General features: G+C 40.9%; 1 protein-coding gene across 3 annotated transcripts in view; it reads left to right on the top strand.

Annotated features, from left to right (window-relative positions):
* The window catches only part of PLCE1 (phospholipase C epsilon 1), a 372,017-nt gene extending 352,685 nt beyond the window's left edge, over positions 1-19,332 (top strand). For all 3 annotated transcript variants that reach the window (XM_055119418.1, XM_055119417.1, XM_055119416.1), the window contains 6 exons: positions 956-1,084; positions 4,757-4,963; positions 9,981-10,139; positions 10,385-10,603; positions 11,365-11,577; positions 16,731-19,332. In XM_055119418.1, coding sequence (XP_054975393.1) covers positions 956-1,084; positions 4,757-4,963; positions 9,981-10,139; positions 10,385-10,603; positions 11,365-11,553 — 903 coding nt within the window. In that variant the 3' untranslated portion in view covers positions 11,554-11,577; positions 16,731-19,332. The remainder of the gene's footprint in view (positions 1-955; positions 1,085-4,756; positions 4,964-9,980; positions 10,140-10,384; positions 10,604-11,364; positions 11,578-16,730) is intronic.
* Positions 19,333-19,719: the final 387 nt, after the last annotated feature.

Below are 19,719 nucleotides of genomic sequence, written 5' to 3'. Positions count from 1 at the left end.
GTGGTGCTCGAACCCCCATGTGTTTTAAAGGTGACTCTCTACTAGCCCTCTATCAATCATTTTGAAAGAATAAACATATCCCTGATTTTGTTTTGATTTGTTTTGGGTCACATCTGTTGGTGCTCAGGACTTAATCCTGGCTCTGTGCTCAGGGATCACTCCTAAAGGTACGGAGAGGACTATATGTGGTACCTGGATGAACCTGGGTGGGCTGCAAGCAAGGCAAGTGCCTGAGCCACTGTATTATCTCCCAGGCCCAAATGAGTTACTATGTTTTGATACCCAAAATGTTTGGGGAGTTCTGAGTTATTCACCTCCTAAGAGTGATCATTATTGTATTATAATTATTTGTGTACCTAGATAGTCAGGTCTAATAGATTAAAGCATTTTATTTATCATTTCCCCATCCAGAATTCTAACTCAGTCCCCTGAAAAGAAATCGAACTCAATAATCAATTGGTAGTATTGAATGTTAGTTCCTAAGTAAAGAATAACATGCATTTTAAATAACAGTTCCCTCATTAAAATGGAAAAAGACACTTACTTAAAATAAATCTGTACTTTTTTCCTCTAGAAAAGCCTGCTTTCTCTTTTGAACATGTATCTCTATTTATCTTCCTTATTATTTCTTTAGCTTTCTCTAAATAAAACTATTTTGTTTACCTACAAAATAAATTAATAAATAAAATATGTACTTTTGTGATACACTACTAATTATCCTCACCAAACTGTTAGTAAGTTTTTATTGCCTCTAATTACAAAGAATTGTACCAGATTATAAGGGAACTGATTCTTTTGCATTATCATCTTCCTATACATACTTCTGAGAACTGACTCTTATTGAATATATCCTATAATTATCTTATATTTATATATTAAAAGTATGTTATTTTTATTTAGTTATTTAGCATGTTATTTAGTATGAATGAGAAAACCATATGATCTCCTTTGACAGATGTTTAACACAGAAGAAAGAAAGTGTTTGCAGGCTCATAGAGTCACAGTGCATGGGGTCCCGGGTCCAGAGCCTTTCACTGTGTTCTGTATAAATGGAAGCACCAAGGCAAAGCAGCTGCTCCAGCAGGTACGTGCACCCAGGGCTGAGAGGATGCAACATCTAAAGTATTTATCTGTGTGTACTGTTTGTGGAAATGTGTGTATAAACATACACAAGTGCATAAGCACAAAAGCCTGTGTTGATGATCTGCCTTTCGATTATTTCTGTTATTCAGGATGGAGATACCCCCTAAATTGATATGCAGGGTCCTAGTACCTAAAGCTATAGAGAAGAATTTTTATTAATCTTTCAACCACATAAAAACAGTGGGCTTGAGACTGGAATGTGGCTATGTGGTAAAGCACATGCCTCTCATGTGTGACTCCCTGGCTTCAATTCCCAGTACCAGGAAAAACAGAAAGAAGGAAAACTGCACTGACTCCAAAAGGATAAACACCAAAACAAGTGACTTTCCAGCACATGCTCACTTTCCGTCTAAGCCTTAACATGGACCTCATCATCCCTCTTAAAACAGGATTTTAATCAATCAGGAAAAAATCAATCAGAATTTGCACATCCACTTGATGACATGCATTTGCTATCATAGGAGTCGGATCAAATTCTTAGCTCCTCGGGATAGACCACTTGGTCCAAAAAACATCTCAGCACCTCCAGCCGGAGCTCTGTGTCTTCCTTCCCCTGGCACTCAGTCTTAGCCTTCGTGGTCTGGTGTGTGGAGGGCCAAACCCTGTTGCAGATTGGCCTAGGCTCCCTCATCGTGTGCAGCTTCCACTCGAGTCCCCTTTTTCTCCCGTGCCCCTGATTGTGGGGACCTTCTGCAGTTAAAACTACTCTCACAGGGGGCTCACTCCTGAGAGGGAGAAAGCCAGAGCAAAGAATAGCATGTGGGGAGGGAATGTGGCTTCTCGAAAGGACAAGGCAGGCCCCTGGGCACAGCCTTATCTCTTATCCATACCTTTACTTCCACCCTTATCCATACCTTTATCTCCATCCTAATCCATACCTTAATCCCCACTTTTATCCATACCTCACTTTCGCTGTTTGAGTTGTCCAAGCCTCTCGGTGTTTGAAAATGCCACAGGTAATAAGTTATTTCAACAGATTAAAAAGACTACATTCACATAACTTTTATCAAATGATATGGCTAACATTGCTCTAATTAGTTCTGATTATTGTTACCCTCTCACTGTGCCTGATTCGTACATTAAACTCTATCGTGAGACCTGTGTGTCAGCAAGCCCAGTTTGGCACGGTCAATGGTTTCAGGCACCACTGGAGGCTCAAATATAGCCCCTGCAGAGGAGGGATGGCCCTCACTCCTTTCCTTGTCACAGGACATACCACCACTGCTTGTCTCAGTGACCTCGGATCCTTGCAGAAGATTTTATCCCTAACACATTTCACGATCCCCTCTCCTCCTTGGGGAAAGGAACAAAGGAGTCATCCTCAAATGCTCTCTGAAGTTAGGGTCCATGATGAAATGTAACTAGCATCATAGACTTGTCGGGGTGCCGGAGGTTAAATACCAACTGACTGACTATAAATGGAACTATGGATAAATAGCTTGTTCTCTAAGGGAAAGTCTCCATGGACAAGACAGCATTTTATAATTGACCTGGAGTCAGAGAAACAGTGTCAGATTTCATAGATTTCACAAGAGCTTCTGTGATTTTTGTCTTTTTTGTGCATCGATCAGAGCATGAGCCACATAGGGGGGTTGGAAATGGAAATGTGAAGATACAGAGTACAGAAACGTTTCCATGGAGCATCATTGCTTTCCTACCAGCTCCTGTAGATTAGCAGAGAGCCAGCTCTCACCTGCAGGTAATAGAGTCGGTGACCTTATCCCAAAGCTTTGTATCCTGAATTTCAATATTATAGTTGCTTGCCACTTAGAACTCATAGCCCACTGGCAATTTTTTAAAATTTTATTGAGTTGCTGTGAGATATAGTTAAAAGCTTTTATTTCTGAGTTACAATAACACAATGATCAAACACCCATCCCTCCACCAGTGCACATTCCCCACCACCAATATCCCCAGTATACCCCCACCTTTCCCACCCTCCCAATGCCTCCATGGCAGACAATATTCCCCATAATCTCTCTCTCTACTTTTGGGCATTATGGTTTGTAGTGCAGATACTGAGAGGTTATCATGTTTGGTCCTTTATCTACTTTTGGCACACATCTCCCATCCCTACAGATTTCTCCAATCATCGTTTTCTTAGTGATCCCTTCTCTATTCCAGCTGTCCTCTCCCCGCCCGCTTGTGAGGCAGGCTTCCAACTATGGAGCAATCTTCCTTACCCTTCTATCTACTGTCCTTGGGTGTCGATCTTGTGTTATGTTATCTTATACTCCACAACTGAGTGCAGTCTTTCTATATCTGTCCCTCTCTTTCTGACTCATTTCACATAGCATGATACTCTTCATGTCTATCCACTTATAAGCAAATTTCATGACTTCATCTCTCCTAAGAGTTGCATAGTATTCCACTGGCAATTTAAAAAAAAAAATTATTGGTGAATCACCGTGACATACAGTTACAGACTTACAAACTTTCATGCTTGCGTTTCATTCATACAGTGGTTGAGTGCCCATCCCTCCACCAGTACCCATTTTCCACCACCAATGGTCCCAGCATCCCCGGCAATTTTAAACTGAGTAGGATGAAAGCCATCTTCCTAAGAATCTTTGGGCCTACCACCCACATTAACCAGTTGGGGTAGCCTTCTCTTGTCACCACTGAAAGCTCAGCCCTTTGCCAAGATATGTAGGTGAAGGCTGTGCTCAGGTGGAAAGAATGAATACATTGGTGAGAGCACCTGTAGACATGGGCAATGCGGGGGCCAGGGAGATACCTCGAAGGATTAGGTTCTTGGCTGGCTTCCCCAGAGTCCAGGTTTGATTTCCAGCATTGCATGGCCTCAAGATCACTGCCAAGTTGAGCCCTGTATCCCCCGCAACACTGGGGAGGCTCCCTCAAAAACTTCATTTGTAAAAAAGATGTGTTTATTGAGTTACCAGAATATCCTCATTCTGATCATGCTCAATCATACAACAAAAATAAGAGGCCATTACTTTTTTCCATTTTATAGATGGGGAAGCTAACTCTCTAAGGGGTTAAATTCTTGCCAACACCTCACAGCCAGTCTTCAAGGCAGCCCCCAGACACAGGTCGGTACAGGGAGCCCTGCCTAAACCACCACATTTCCCCACCCAGAGTCAGTAGCCAACAAAGAAAACAAGTCTCTGGGCATGTTGTCAAGAGTTTATTGAAAGGAAAATTCCCGGGATATTAGCTCAGATGAAATTAGAAGATGATTGAGTACTTCCAACATGAGAAAAAGAGGTTATCTTGGTAGAAGCCAGACTAGATTCTTTGCCTTCAGTCAAAGTCAAAGTTGCAAGACTATAAAGAGCTAAACTCATACATTGAAAAAGCTAAAAGTTTTTTATTCAGTAGGAGCTCTCATTCCAGCAATGGGAAAAATAGTTATACTGTCTGGGGATTATAAATTGTTTCATTGCCCAGAGTGGACATAAACAATTCTTTTTGGACACTGAGCATTCTCAGATCTTCCAGAAAGAGTTATGCAATGCTCAAGAGCTGGTTTCACTTGTAAATTACACATTAAGTCTCTCTGAACACCATGAAAAGAGACTTGTTTTGAGTTAAAGTTTTTAACCTACTCCTCAAAGGTGTGCCTAAATTTACCTGCTCTTTATTTTTTTAGATTCTAACCACTGAACATGACAGTAGATCTATTGTCACAGACTATTTTTTGATGGAAGAAAAATACTTTATATCTAAAGAGAAGAATGAATGTAGGAAACAACCATTCCAGAGAGTCATCGGTCCAGAAGAAGAGATCATGCAGATTTTAAGCAGCTGGTTTCCGGAAGAGGGATATGTTGGCAGAATTGTCTTAACCCAGCAAGAAGTAAGTCTATCAGGAACCATCATATACTGACAGCTGTATTTAACCTGCTCTGCTACTGCCCACCTCACTAAAATTCAGAATGTCATGCAATTGCAACTTGGTTTTTATTCTTTTTAAATGTGGAGCCTCGGGCCCTGGAGCAATAGCACAGTGGGTAGGGCTTTTGCCTTGCACGCGGCCGACCCGGGTTCAATTCTCAGCATCCCATATGGTCCCCCAAGCACCGCCAGGAGTAATTCCTGAATGCATAACCAGGTGTAACCCCTGTGCGTCGCTGGGTACGATCCATAAAGAACAAAAAATGTGGAGCCTCTGTTTTGTTCTTCTGCTCATCTTATAAAATGAAGGAAACAAAATTCAACAGATTCTTTCATATGTCATCAACTATGGGCCTAATACCTTATTTACATCTGTAGAAAGATGTGAATTGTCATGAGGTCCCAAAACTGCATAATGTAAGCCCTGAAAGGCATTTCACATTTGACAGGTGGTAGGTAGCCTTTCAGTTAGTGACTATAAAGTTTTTGCTAATGAAGCGTCCTGTGCTTATAAATAAAGCACCTGTATTTTTAGGAAAGTATTTCATCACTTTATACAAAGTATGGATAATCTCTCAGTCTTGGTCAGAATTAGTAAAAGAACACAGTGACCACATTGGAGCCAGATCGATTGACATCTGTTGCCATTTATTGGTGGAGTACTTTTAAATTTTTTTCTGAATTAATTGACAAAAACCCACAAATTTACTGCCGCTTTTCAGATTGACCTGGAGGGTCAGCATAGACAGACATACCTTCTCATGTGTTGACACCAGGAGAGTGATAGTCGTTAGCTCAACAGATGAATCCAATTCATGAGTTAACTCATTCACTTTTGTCTGTGCTGAACCTATGACTCTATAGGCACTTATGGCGTACCTAATATGTGGCCAGCCTTGTTTTGGACACCTCATCTGCTCCTTTTGGACAATGACTAGAGTTTGGTCAGTACAATGTCCACTAATCAATTTCTTACTTGCCCATTTTAGCATCACATGTTATTTTTCACTTTCAAATATGAGCAAGGCCTGGGCCTCTAAGGAACTCCTTGCATCTCCTCTGGGATCCAGCCTACTACCTTCCTTCCTAGCTCATCAAAGGATGCCTTTAAGCAGAGAAACTGCCTTAGATCATCAAAGAATGCCTTTAAGTAGAGAAACATAAACATCTCCAAGCCTTCTCTCCCTGCTGAGCATACAAATTGCTAATATGGAGAACAAGCTGTTCTAATAATATTAGTTTCCTGAGAAAATATCAGATAGCATGGTGAGACTGGAGATGGGAACAGTATATGCCCCAAACCCTATTGTAAACAACTTTGTAAATCATACTAAAATGTAAAGAAAAAAAAGAGTATCAGAGAGCTTAACTGGATCTTTGAAGCCATCTTTAGTTTCTCTCTAATTTTGTCTTATTTCTACATGTTTGGCCTCAGTACTTTGCTGTATACATCTCCCAAATAAATAAATGCTCATTGGGCTGGAGTGATAGCACAGCAAATAGGGCGTCTGCCTTGCACGTGGCCAACCCAGGTTTGATTCCCAGCATCCCATATGGTCCCCTGAGCACCACCAGGTGTAATTCCTGAGTGCAGAGCCAGGAGTGTCCCCAGTGCATCACCGGGTGTGACCCAAAAAGAAAAATAAATAAATAAATGCTCATAGCAGCAGTATCAGTGAACAAGTGAAAAATGCCAACTGCATATTTGCAAAGTAGAAAATATGATAAGATAATAAGCAAATAGAGATAAGCAAGTGAGATATATTTTCAAGGGTGAACATGGGCTTGAAGAGCAAGCCTTGGAAGATTTTTTAAATGAATAAATCTCATTTTATGTGTCTAGGTTTTATCTGGGCCAGTAATGCTTGATACATATTTACTAATTTAATGAATGAATTTGGCAATTATTGAACACAAGTTGATACTAGCACACCTCATCTATTTGGGCTCTAAGCATTTCCGTATACTTTTCTCTATAAAACCGTTAAGACGCATAAGCAGTCGGCTTGTGTATCAGAAGTTCCCGAACTGCTCCCTGTGACCTATGATCTCTCCCACCTGCCTTTTGCAATTTGCTTGTCTCTGGGCTGACAAGCTGTCAGCTCACATCTTGTGATCAATACACCCTCCTTGGACACCAGCTGGATTTGAAATTAGACAAATCTGACTCTGCCATTGCTGAGATAACTGGACAGCTCATCTTGACCTTTGTAAACCTCTGTGTCCTACATAGTAGAATCTTTCATAGAAATCACATCTTGTGATTATTGTCAGGATCCTACAATAGTCATAACCTGTAACTTTTAAGGCCCCTGAAAACTCCTTTCATTAATTAATCTCTGAGTGTGGCTCAAAAGAGCTTTTTATAAATAATGCTGGGAGATCCAGAGAGATAGTAAAGCAGGTAAAGCGCTTCCCTTGCATAGCCTAGCCAGTTTGATCTCTGGGGCCCCATAAAATCTCCCAAGCTCTGCCAAGAGTGATCCCTGAGTACAGTAAGGCTGAGAATGGCGGGTGTATCCCCCAAACAAACAAAAATGATAAATATAACAGTACTTTGTGCGTGTTAAATTAAGTAGCAATATTTTTGCTTTATTATTTTTCTTTTTGGGTCACACCCAGTGATGCACAAGGGTTACCTCCTGGCTCTGCACTCAGGAATAACTCCTGGTGGTGCTTGGAGGACCAGGTGGGATGCTGGGAATCCAACCTTGGTCGGCCACGTGCAAGGCAAACACCCTACCCGCTGTGCTATCACTGCAGCCCTGTGTATATATTTTAAGTAGCAACTTAGAAGATTTTTTTCTTTTCTTTTCTTGCTTGTTTCCTGGTTTTCGGAACCCCAACATAATATTAAGTAAATTGCTACGCAGTGCCTCTCTCTAACTGGTTACATGCATTATAATCAATGCAGTGAATTTTATGCCGTAAAATCTCTAAGGAATTGAAGTGAAATGATGAAGAAAGAAAACAGTATACTTAGAATATAATTTTATGTAATAGAACTAGGCAACAACTCTCATGCAAAAGTTATATAATAAAATCAGCCCCGTAAATTGTAGGGACCATGACCACAAACTTCATGAAATGACCCGGGAAGCCTATGGCAATGTGTCAGACATGGAGCTCCAGCATCGTCCTCTCGAGCGCTAACTGCGGCTTGGCGCCACCTGGCGGCCATTACTCATTCCGACTTTAATATTAGTGTTAGAGTGACTGAGTTCTGTGACTGATGAGAACTTCAGAATGACAGGGAACGTTGGGTTCTTGCAGTTAGCGCCATTTAGACGACCTTAAAGGAGATTAAGTTGGAAGAAAGCAGGGAAGAAGACTTCTGTCCAGATGTTCACTCCCTGATGGATGCCCCACCCCTCTTCCTGCTGCTCCTTGCATAAGATTAAAAAAAAAAAAAAAAGAACACCCACTAAGCCACTTAGCCACTTTGAGCTGGAGACAGAACACAGAAGTTTAGACTCTTGCTGTGCATGCAACTGACCCAGGTTCCATCCCCAGCATCACATATGGTTCCCCCAAGCATGCCAGGAATAATCCCTGAGCACAGAGCAAGAAATCAGCCCTCAGCACCACACGTGTGACCCAGCCTCAAATAAGTAAACTGAATTAAAAACAAAATAAAAACTAAGCACTCTCCTTTGAAAATAGGAATAACCAAGATCTTTTGATAATCACTTTCTTTCTAGTCTACACAATCTTAGGATTTCATTGCATATATTTATTCACATACAAAAAACTATTCGGCCATAGTAAATGTTTGAAAACACACATAAATTAACAACACTGAATCTCTCCGGGAAAATAATGATGAGAAGTAGAAAAGCTTGCCTTTTTATTAGTGTATAAGATACATCTATAATAAGATACCTATGTGTTTAGACATATCTAACAATTTGCCATGTTCATAGACATATACAAAAAGATAGCTGAAGGTCAATTCTCCAAAAGCCAACCAATCTGATCAACCAAATCTGATCATTATAAAGATTATTTAATATTTCTTTTAATACAACTTACCTCGAGCATTGTTTCAGCTCCCTGTGGGTTTTTATTTCTCCAATCTCACTGAAAATGAATCTCACATGTTTCTCTTTTCAGACATCTAGTATTTCTTTTTCTTTTCTTCTTTTTTTTATCTTTGGTTTTGAGGCCACACCCAGTGATACTTGGGAACTGCTTCCAGCTTGGTGCTCAAGAGTCACTCCCAGAACCATGAGATGCTAGGGACAGAACCCGGGGTTCCCACGTGCAATACATGCACTCCAGCCTTTGGCCATCTGCTTGGCCCCACATCTAGTGTCCCTTAAATGCTCCACATTTGTATTGGAATGGGCAGGTTTTCTCATAATGTGTTTTTTATTTGACTTTTGGAAATCATCAAAATAATATATTGTCTCTTTACAAAATTGTCTGCAGTTTGCCGGACTTGAAATCTACCAACTAACAGGAGCAAACTCTTTTTTCCAGGACAGCCCTTCTATCAGTCTGTCTACATAAGCAGAAATAATTATAGATTTTTTGGGGTAGGGGCAGGTAAGGGGGGGCAAGTAGTTTGGGCCACACCTAGGGATTTTCAGAGCATCCTCCTGGTTCTGTGTTCCGGGATCATTCCTGGCTGATTCAGGGAACCATATGGGACACCTAGGATCAAATCTGGGTCAGCTGTGTGCAAGTCAAGTACTTTCTGGCCCTACCTAAAGACCTTTTTTTCTGTCAGAACAAACACATACTCACACACACACACACACACACACACACACACACACACACACACACATACACGCGCGCACATGCCTATATACCTTTTAAGAATATTTTATGAAGTATTAACTAGTGTATGAAATATAAAGCAAAAGTTGTGAGGCAACGCCAAAATCTAATTCAAATTGTTGCTGGGCTTTTTTCTGAGTTTCTGTCATCTGACCATTTTTTTCTTCTCTTGCTTCTTGATCCTTTTTCCATAGAATTTAGATGAAAGGAGCATCACCCAAGATGACAAGGAGGTGATCTTGAGCTCGGAGGAAGAGAGCTTCTTCGTCCAAGTGCATGATGTTTCTCCAGAGCAACCTCGAACAGTCATCAAAGCCCCTCGTGTCAGTACAGCACAGGATGTCATTCAGCAGGTGAAAAGCGCCCATCCCTTTCCTAGGTGTTGATTATTGTACAGAATCTGATCCCAGCTCATCTTAGGAATGAGGGAATAGGGGGAGTGACACTGGTAGCTGCAACTCCACAGATGGGAAATGGGATAACATGATCTACAAGATCCCTTTTATCTCTTAAAGTCCTTAAAATGTAGAAGGAAAGAAAGCAAGTGTTGGCTTTGAAAGCAAATGTCTTTATCCAGTTGTCATAACTTATCTTTCAGACTTTATGCAAAGCTAAATATTCTTATAGCATCCTGAGCAATCCCAACCCAAGTGATTATGTACTTTTGGAAGAGGTGGTAAAGGATGCTACCAGCAAGAAGACTTCTGCCCCCAAGTCCTCCCAGAGGGTCCTTTTGGATCAGGAATGTGTGTTCCAAGCCCAAAGCAAGTGGAAAGGTGCAGGGAAATTCATCCTTAAACTAAAAGAACAAGTACAGGTAACATTTAAAGTTATTTTCTCTTTACAAATTAATTCTTCCATATTCCTAACCTTAGCACAGTGGGTAGGGCGTTTGCCTTGCATGCGGCCGACCCAGATTCAATTCCTCCGTACCTCTCGGAGAGCCCGGCAAGCTACCGAGAGTATCCCACTCACACGGCAAAGTCTGGCAAGGTACCTGTGGCATGTCCAATATGCCAAAAACAGTAACAACAAGTCTCACAATGGAGACGTTACTGGTGCCAGCTTGAGCCTATTGATGAACAACGGGGATGACAGTGATACAGTGACTAATATTATTATTAATATTATTAACCACCTTTTCTTTTTTTGTTGGGTTTTGTTTTGTTTCTTTGTTTCGGAGCCACACCCGGTAGTGCTCATGGCTTACTCCTGGCTCAGCATTCAGGCAGGCTTGGGGGACCCCATGGGTTGCTGGGGATTGAATTTGGGTAGACCCTGTGGAAGGCCTACTATCATTCCCAGCTGACTATCATTCCAGTCCATAACTACCTTTCCATCAAATTGGGAGCTAGTGAAATCTAAGAGAAAGCATTCAAGTCACAGAATTTCATTGGAAGAAACTCGTCAGACTTTTGTTTTTCTGTGTGGACAGCATTCCTCTCTGGGCGTAACCAGCCCTCAAGAGGAGCCCCTCTGCCCTCCTTTCCAAAGTTCTGCTTCCCTGAAGGAGGGGGACAGTCAGGTGCAGAATTCTGGCCTTCACTTGGTACCAATGATGGGCTCTTTCTTTCATAGGCATCCCGAGAGGACAAAAGAAAAGGCATTTCTTTTGCAAGTGAACTCAAGAAGCTCACCAAGTCGACCAAACAGCCCCGTGGACTGCCACCCCCTTTGCAGGCATCAGCCTCAGAAAGTGGCCAAAATAAGGAGGAGAAACCGGCGGGCAGCTTGTCTCCCACTGACCTGATAGACTCTCGGCAGTGACCCGGCAACGCAGGCTTCACCCAGGTACACTGAGTCACCCAGGGGCCCTATTCTGAACCACAGGGCCCCACTTACACCACCTTGTGAGGTGTAGTTTATACAGGCGTCCTCTTCTCAAAGAGGTCATCACAGGCAAATAAGAGTGATACCCCTAGACAGGAAGAAAACTCTTGATGAGATTAGACTTCAGCCTTCATGATCTTAGACCTCCTCAGTTTGTGGAAAACTTAAAGAGAAGCCCCAAGAGAACAACAGATTTGCTGAACTACTCCACCAGACTAATTTTATCAGACACTGTCACTGTTACTGTCATCCCGTTGCTCATCGATTTGCTCGAGCGGGCACTATTAACATCTCCATTGTGAGACTTGTTACTGTTTTTGGCATATCGAATACGCCACGGATAGCTTGCCGGGCTCTGCCTGTGCAGGCAAGATACTCTTGATAGCTTGCCAGGCTCTCCAAGAGGGGCAGAAGAATCGAACCCAGGTCGGCCTCATGCAAGGCAAACGCACTACCTGCTGTGCTTGCTCTAGCCCTTTATCAGACACAGCTGTCTTGTTTTGTTTTTTTCTTTTTTGCTTTCTTTGGGTCACACCCAGCAATGCACAGGGGACACTCCTGGCTCTGCACTCAGGAATTACCCCTGGCAGTGCTCAGGGGACATATGGGATGCTGGGAACCGAACCCAGGTCATTTGTGTGCAAGGCAAACGCCCTACCTGCTGCGCTATGGCTCCAGCCCCGACATAGCTGTCTTCATCATGGGTAGCTCAAACATTCTGGAAGGGCTGTCTTGGGCTGGTCATTCATCTTTGAATCTTAGATTTCCAAGGTTTGTTGGTTAGTTTGTTGTTTTATTTGTTTTTTCAATGGGGAATGCTGAGGATCTGGTGCCGACACCTTGCAATACTTAACAAAGCAAAACTACCTAGCAGCCTTCACTCTGAACTCCAGTAAACTAAGCATCTAATTTTCCAGCTCACTGTTTGCTATTCATATACAAATTAAGTTTAATTTTCTTTTAAATCAGATTATTAACATGAAACCCAGATAAAAGTATGTAATAAACCAAACATAGCTTTCTTCATTTTACCTAGCCTCTTAATCCAGGAGATTATTGAGGTCTGCCTTTCCCAATTCAATTGTGTTCTAAGATTTGACACTCAATGAAAGCAGAGGTACAGGGAAGGCAATTATTACTTGGTATCTCTTCACAGGTAACTCTTTACAGGGCCAAATTTTACTTATAACAACCCCAAAGACTATGTTGGGCCCACAACTCCTAGAACTCCCTACTGTTCTTCAAGCTCCTTTTAAAACAGCAAAAAAGGTCTGTAGCATGTTGTTCATGGATATGCTCAAGCGGGGACCACTAGTGTCTTTGCCATGTGGGTGGGATACTCTCAGTAGCTTGCCAGGCTCTCCAAGAGGGACGGAGGAATCAAACCTGGGTGGGCCCATGCAAGGCAAATGCCCTACCCACTGTGCTATCCTCCAGTCCGCAGACAAGGTCAAATGCAAGAAAACACCTCAGTCCATCTGTAATATCCAGCTACTATGAGAGCAAAGGCCCATCAGGAAGAAATCTCAGGAACTCTGTGATAACAATGCATGTCACACAATGTCAGAAAATGGTAAATGTATATATAACAGTGAAACTTAAGGCTGTTTCAGACTCTGAAAAGAATAAGTACCTATTACCTGCTGAATAATATCTAGTATTTCTCCCCCCACCTGTTTTCTTTTTCTTTTTTTTCTTTTTTTTTTTTTTTGCATTTTGGGTCACACCCGGCGAGGCACAGGGGTTACTCCTGGCTCTGCACTCAGGAATTACTCCTGGCGGTGCTCAGGGGACCATATGAGATGTTGGGATTCAAACCTGGGTCGGCTGCGTGCAAGGCAAACACCCTACTCACTGTGCTATCACTCTAGCCCCCCACCTCAGTTTTTTTAAGTTCCAGTCTTTCTTCCCTTCCCCTCTGGTATATCTGAAACATCCAGTGCCTTCTCCAAAAGTCATGTGAGCTTTAAGATGAAGCATCAACGTCAAGGAAACTCCAATATTTAGAAAATCACTCACCATGGTAGTGAGACTGTGAGCAAAATTCAAAGACAGTGATAGTGATAAAAATGTAAAGTATTGGGGCTGGAGCAATAGCACAGTGGGTAGGGAGTTTGCCTTGCAAGCAGCCGACCTGGGTTTAATTCCCAGCATCTCATATGGTATCCCAAATACTTCCAGGAGTAATTCCTGAGTGCATGAGCACTCAGGAGTGCATGAGTAACCCCTGTGCATCACTGGGTGTGACCCAAAAAGAAGAAAAAAAGTAAAGTATTGCATTTCTTTTTTTATACATAATTTTATATAGGAGTACTGCTACTTATTCAGTCACTGATTGAGACTATTACATTTCTTTTCTTTTTCCCCACTTTTTGTGTGTCATCCAGCAACGCACAGGGGTTACTCCTGGCTCATGCACTCAGGAATTACTCCTGGCAGTGCTCGGGGGACCATATGGGATGTTGGGAATTGAACCCCGGGTCGGTCGCATGCAAGACAAATGCCCTACCCCCTGTGCTATATAATATAATAGTATATTATACTAATATACTATTAATTACTATTAAAAGTGGGGCTCCAGGCCCACTGTTACATTTCTTATTGAATGCCTATAGCAAATCATCATGAACCCTTTGTAAATTGTGGTGTTTAAATAAAGTGGGGGGGGGGTACGAATTAAGTGAGGACGGCGGGGATTAAGTATTGCATCCATTCAAATATCTTTGCATCAATCACATTAGATCAACTTTCTTACACCTTTGGAGTACTTTCTAGTACTCACACCTTTATAGTTTCCATGAAGGTGTAAAATTACACTGCCCATACAAGTCCCCAGCATGCTATAAGATTACATTATGTACATAAGAATACATCTTTAGAAATTTGGCTAAAAAGTAACGTTCTGGAAATCCTGCATAGGAGACCCCTCCCACACTATAAAGTTTTGCTGCCCTCTACCCTTTGAAATGAAAGATCTTCTGAATTTGGCCATGAGAAATAAGAAAAATAGGGAGAGATAGTATAGCAAATAGGTCGTTTGCCTTGCACACGGAGAACCAGAGCTCTATCCCCAGCATCCTATATGTTCTCCGAGCTCTGCCAGGAATCATTCCTAGTGCAGAGTCAGGGGTAGCCCCTGAGTACTGCTGGATGTGACACAAAAACTAATGATAGTATGATGATGATGATGATATCTACCAAAGTCATTACTAATTGCTTATATCGCTTATATCTTAGAGGAGGGGAAAAGTGGTGGCTATTTAAATGAACGTCATTGAACTCAGCTTTCCTATATTAAGCAGAATTCAGAATTGTCCAGTTGACTTCAATTTTCCTTGAACTCAGGGAAGCTTAAAAATAGCCATTGGGGGATGAGAGTACAGCAGGAAGGCGTTTGTCTTGCATGTGACTGACGGGGTTCACCACATATGCCCTCCTGAAAACTACGAGAAGTGATCCCTGAGGGTAGAGTCAGGAGGAAGCCCCAAGTACTACCAAATGTGGCCCCAAAACTTAAAAAATCAGCTTAATAAATAAATAAACAGGGGCTGGAATGATAGCACAGCGGGTAGGGCGTTTGCCTTGCATGCGGCCGACCCAGGTTCAAATCCCAGCATCCCATATGGTCCCCTGAGCACCGCCAGGGGTGATTCCTGAGTGCATGAGCCAGGAGTAACCCCTGTGCATTGCTAGGTGTGACCCAAAAAGCAAAAAATAAATAAATAAACAAACATTGGACCAGAGAGATAGTGCAGTGCTTTGGGTGTTTGCCTTGTATGCAGCTTACCCTGGTTCAATCCCTGGCCCTACATATGATCCCCTAAGCACCACCTGGAGTGATCTCTGAGTACAGAGCCAGTAATAAGCCCTGAGCGCACCACCAGCTGCAACTCAAATCATCTTTTCCCTCCAAATTCCTAATAGCAAATGGGGGTCAGAGAGCTCATGACTGAGCACGTGTTTTGCATGCAGGAGGCCTAGGTATGACCCCCAGTACCACAGGGTCCACTAGACTCTCTTGAGCACAGAGCTGGGAGAATCCCCTAAACCCAACCAGTGTGACCCCCAAAACAAAAACAGATCCATTGATGGTTTTCTGGAAGTATTCCTTATTATGAGCTTTTAAATAGTGTTTCCGAGAAAGTACATTTGTTGGAGTGGGCAAGGGGAGGGGTGCTTTCTCATTATGCTCATAAAACAAGTTTAATACTTTACTAGGGTCTTTGGTGACATATTTAGTATTATTTATTCTAATGTTTTCACCTCTAAAGTTTGCGGTTAACCATTCTGTGATAACCTTCAAATTTCTAAAGTATTTACCTTACTTTTATCCTAATAAATAAATAAAAATGCTTGAAGGAATTCCACCTTTAAGTGATTTTTTAAAATTTCTAAAGAATATAGTATTCCAGGGGCTGAAGTGATAGTATAGCGGGTAGGGAATTTGCCTTGCACGCGGCCGACCCGGGTTCGATTCCCAGCATTACATATGGTCCCCTGAGCACTGCCAGGAGTAATTCCTGAGTGCAGAGCTAGGAGTAACCCCTGTGCATCACTGTGACCCAAAAAGCAAAATATATATATATATATATATATATATAATATATAATGTTTTGTATATTATATATATATATAAAATGTCCCAGGGTAGAAATAGTCGAATTTCTCCCTAAGAATGTTTTAACATTGAGTTGAATAAAAAATCATCATCATCATCATCTCGTTGATCGTTGAATCTCTCGAGCGGTCTCAGCAACCTCTCCATTAAATAAAAATAAAAATGGTGACTTTAAAATCCAGCCACCAAAGCTGAGTTTCTGCTTATTGAATTCTAAACCCTTATTACCATGTAAATATATTTTTTTTGGGGGGGCCCACACCTGGAGGTTATCAGGACTTACTCCTGGCTCTGCACTTAGGGGTCACATTTGGCAGGGCTCAGGGTACCTACCATACAGGATGCCAAGGATTGAAACTGTCAGCCCCTGAAACCAGGTCGGCCCCATGCAAGGCAAGCACCTACCCACTGTACTCTCTCTCCAGAGCCTACAATGTAAATATTTCTGCTTCTTCACTCTAAATGTACTAACAAAACTTATGTTTCATCTGTATAGGTGAAGATCTTTTTGCCAAGTCAAAATAACATCAAGAATGAACATGATGGAAACCAATATCATTTCCACATTTTCTTTGCTTAAACTGGAAATTGCATTTTTTGGACTGACGCCTTCTTCACACATGATATAAAGTTTATGGTGAGAAAAAGCTAACTGGCAAAGGACTCCCATCCCACTTACTAATAAAGGAAGAAAAAAAAAACCCAGAGACAGCCATTGAACAAAGTAGCTGTAAAATATCATTGCTAAGCATGCAAAAATTGACTTAAAACAAAAGCTCACAAAACCTTGCCTGTAAATGGCCAGATAATAATTATGTTAGACTTTCCGGGCCTTAGATTCTGTTGTTTTTACTGTTGTTTTACTGCAAAAGTAGCTATAGGTAATACATGACAGTGTGGCTGCATTCCAATACAACCGGTCACCAACACCGAAATTGGAATTTCATTTAATGTATGCATCACCTGTATTCTTTATTTTTTTTCTTAATATGAGAATTATTCCTCAAGAGCCATCCTAAAAACAGGTGGCTGGTGGGATTTGGATCCACAGCCCATACTTTGCTGATCCGATTTAGAAAACTGGGAGCAGAACACATAGGTGTGGAGCTAGTCCAGGCATACATTTATGGCTGAGAATTGGAAGCCTCTGGCCACTGGGCATTTCAAATGTAAATACGTCCTATGACATGTCATTAAAAAGTAATTTAGTTTAGTTTCTATACTGTGTACCATAGTGTACTCTTCTTTAAATTTTCTTTTTCTATGTAGAATTATATGTGGATTTTTTTAAAGTTTATTGCCTATATCTTCACAGATTATTCCACTTTTGGTTTTCACAAAATCCATTTAGAATGATGTACAATTTAATATATACTGAGTTGGGATATCTTAACAAGGAATTTAAACATTTTTTTAAAAAAGCAAACGTTGATTGAGTTGGTGTTTAAATTTATTTATTTTGCAAAGTTTGTACTGACACTGTACTTATATATTTATTATACATAGCTTTCTTGATTTGCTTGTGGATTAGAAGTATTAGTGATTCTATTTGCAGACTAATCTTCTAAAAAGAAAATTAAGTTCTTAATAAATGAAAGAGCAGAACTTTATATGAAAATGCTTCTTTTTCATTTCTCACTGAAGAGCTATTGATTCAAGCCATACTTGCCATTTAATAAGTTATATGTAAAGTCTTGCTGTATAAAATTATCATGTAAGCATAAAGGATCCTTATACTTGGTATGAAGCAAATAATGACTGCTAAAATGAATTATGTATTCCTCTGAAGTAAAATGAAAGTTTTATGATACTAAATTTGAGACATTATTCTTCAATTATAAAACACAAAAAATTCTGATCTTCTAGAAGTTTTTTAACTATTACAAAAGTGAATAAAACAATCTTTAAAGTTCTTTGCATATTCAAAAAATGTGTTGAAGATTCACCACACATCTTTTATGTCACTGAAGTTCGGACTCAAAGCTTTAATCTGAGAATCACCTGTAGACAGAATTCAGGCTATTCAGTTAATGTAATGTGTATAGTCCTAATGTTAAATTAACATTAGTTGACTTTATTCAACTAATCAGTCAGTAAACAAAAGCACAGTGCTGCACCACTCTTTAACAGAAACACTTAATCAAAGTCCTATACTAGGCAGTTTTCATTTGCCCAACCATGTGTTGAAAACTGAATTGCTGGTCTCAATGGTATCAAAATGAAACTGCACTGAAATTTAATCATGAAAGCTTTGTAACTGTATCTCACGGTGATTTAAAAAAAGAAGAAAGAAACTGCAAAAGTAGCAAGATAAAAAGGAAGGCTGGTATTGAGATAAATCGAAGCCCTCATTTGGTTGGTTTGTCTACTGCATAAAAAAATCTAACATTTACCACGAACTGAATGTGAGACTTTTTACTAAGCCCAGTTCTTACCTACATTTTAATTCAGGTTAGTCCTTTATTCCATTCTGAGGTAAAAATGCACTCTATCATCTCAAAAGTCACATCACTAAAAGCTTGGGTCTATCAACTATTCTATTAAAACTAATCAACACAATCTGATGCTTGCCAAAAATAAGACATGGCTACTTATAGCTTATGTGAATAGCTATTAGCTTAGAAGTGAAAAGTAATTACTGTACTAGTTAGAATGTATCCAGAGGGCCTAAGGGTGTGGTTCAGTGGGAGCACCTGCCTTGCATGGGTAAGGCCTTGAGTCTGGGTCTCCGGCACCTCCCCACATCACTGTGTGAGATTCCTGGCACTGGTGTGATTCTCAAAGCCACAAGAGCACCCCTGGCCCATAAATAATTTCAACAAGTGACTTCCAAGGCTGTCCTTCTCAAATTTGCATTCAACGGGTCATCCATCGCAATGGCTTTGCAGACATTGGAGCCCCCCATACTTGTACCCTTTTCCTAACTACATCTCCCCTTGTTCTCTCCCTACCACTGCAACATCAGCTGTTTGCTGGTCTAACCTCACTGAATTAAATAAACTATGAAGCTCTATAGCTCAATGCCCATGCCAATAAAAGGGTGGGTTTTTAAATCTCCCACATACATGGGATATAGAGAAACATAGTAAGAGAATAACAAATACCTAAAGGCAGCAGATACTTAAAACTGATCCTCGATCAGAGTTTACCACAGGATGGAGACAATGGTGGAGGGTGTGGTGCTGGAATGTTTTATGCAGGAAACCCTACCATTAACTTTATTATAAACTACCACACCTAAAATAGAACGTTTTTCTTTAGATTGGTGCTATCTAGAGGGGGGTTCCTTCAATATTTTCCACTTGTGATCCCATTTTGTGGTGGGAATATTTTATGCAAAAAATTTACATTCAATTTAAGTGTAAGATAGGTATGCAAATCAAACATTTACTGCTAACGTGATAAATTTAAGATGACCCCCACACTCACTTATAGTTTAAGAAACTAGGCCTAGGGACAGAGAAATACTGCAGTGGGTAGGGTGC

The sequence above is a fragment of the Sorex araneus genome, chromosome 11 (assembly GCF_027595985.1).
Source record: "Sorex araneus isolate mSorAra2 chromosome 11, mSorAra2.pri, whole genome shotgun sequence".
Taxonomy (NCBI): Eukaryota; Metazoa; Chordata; class Mammalia; order Eulipotyphla; family Soricidae; genus Sorex; species Sorex araneus.
The sequence above is the reverse complement of the archived record's forward strand: the minus strand, read 5'-3'. Positions and strand labels throughout refer to the sequence as shown.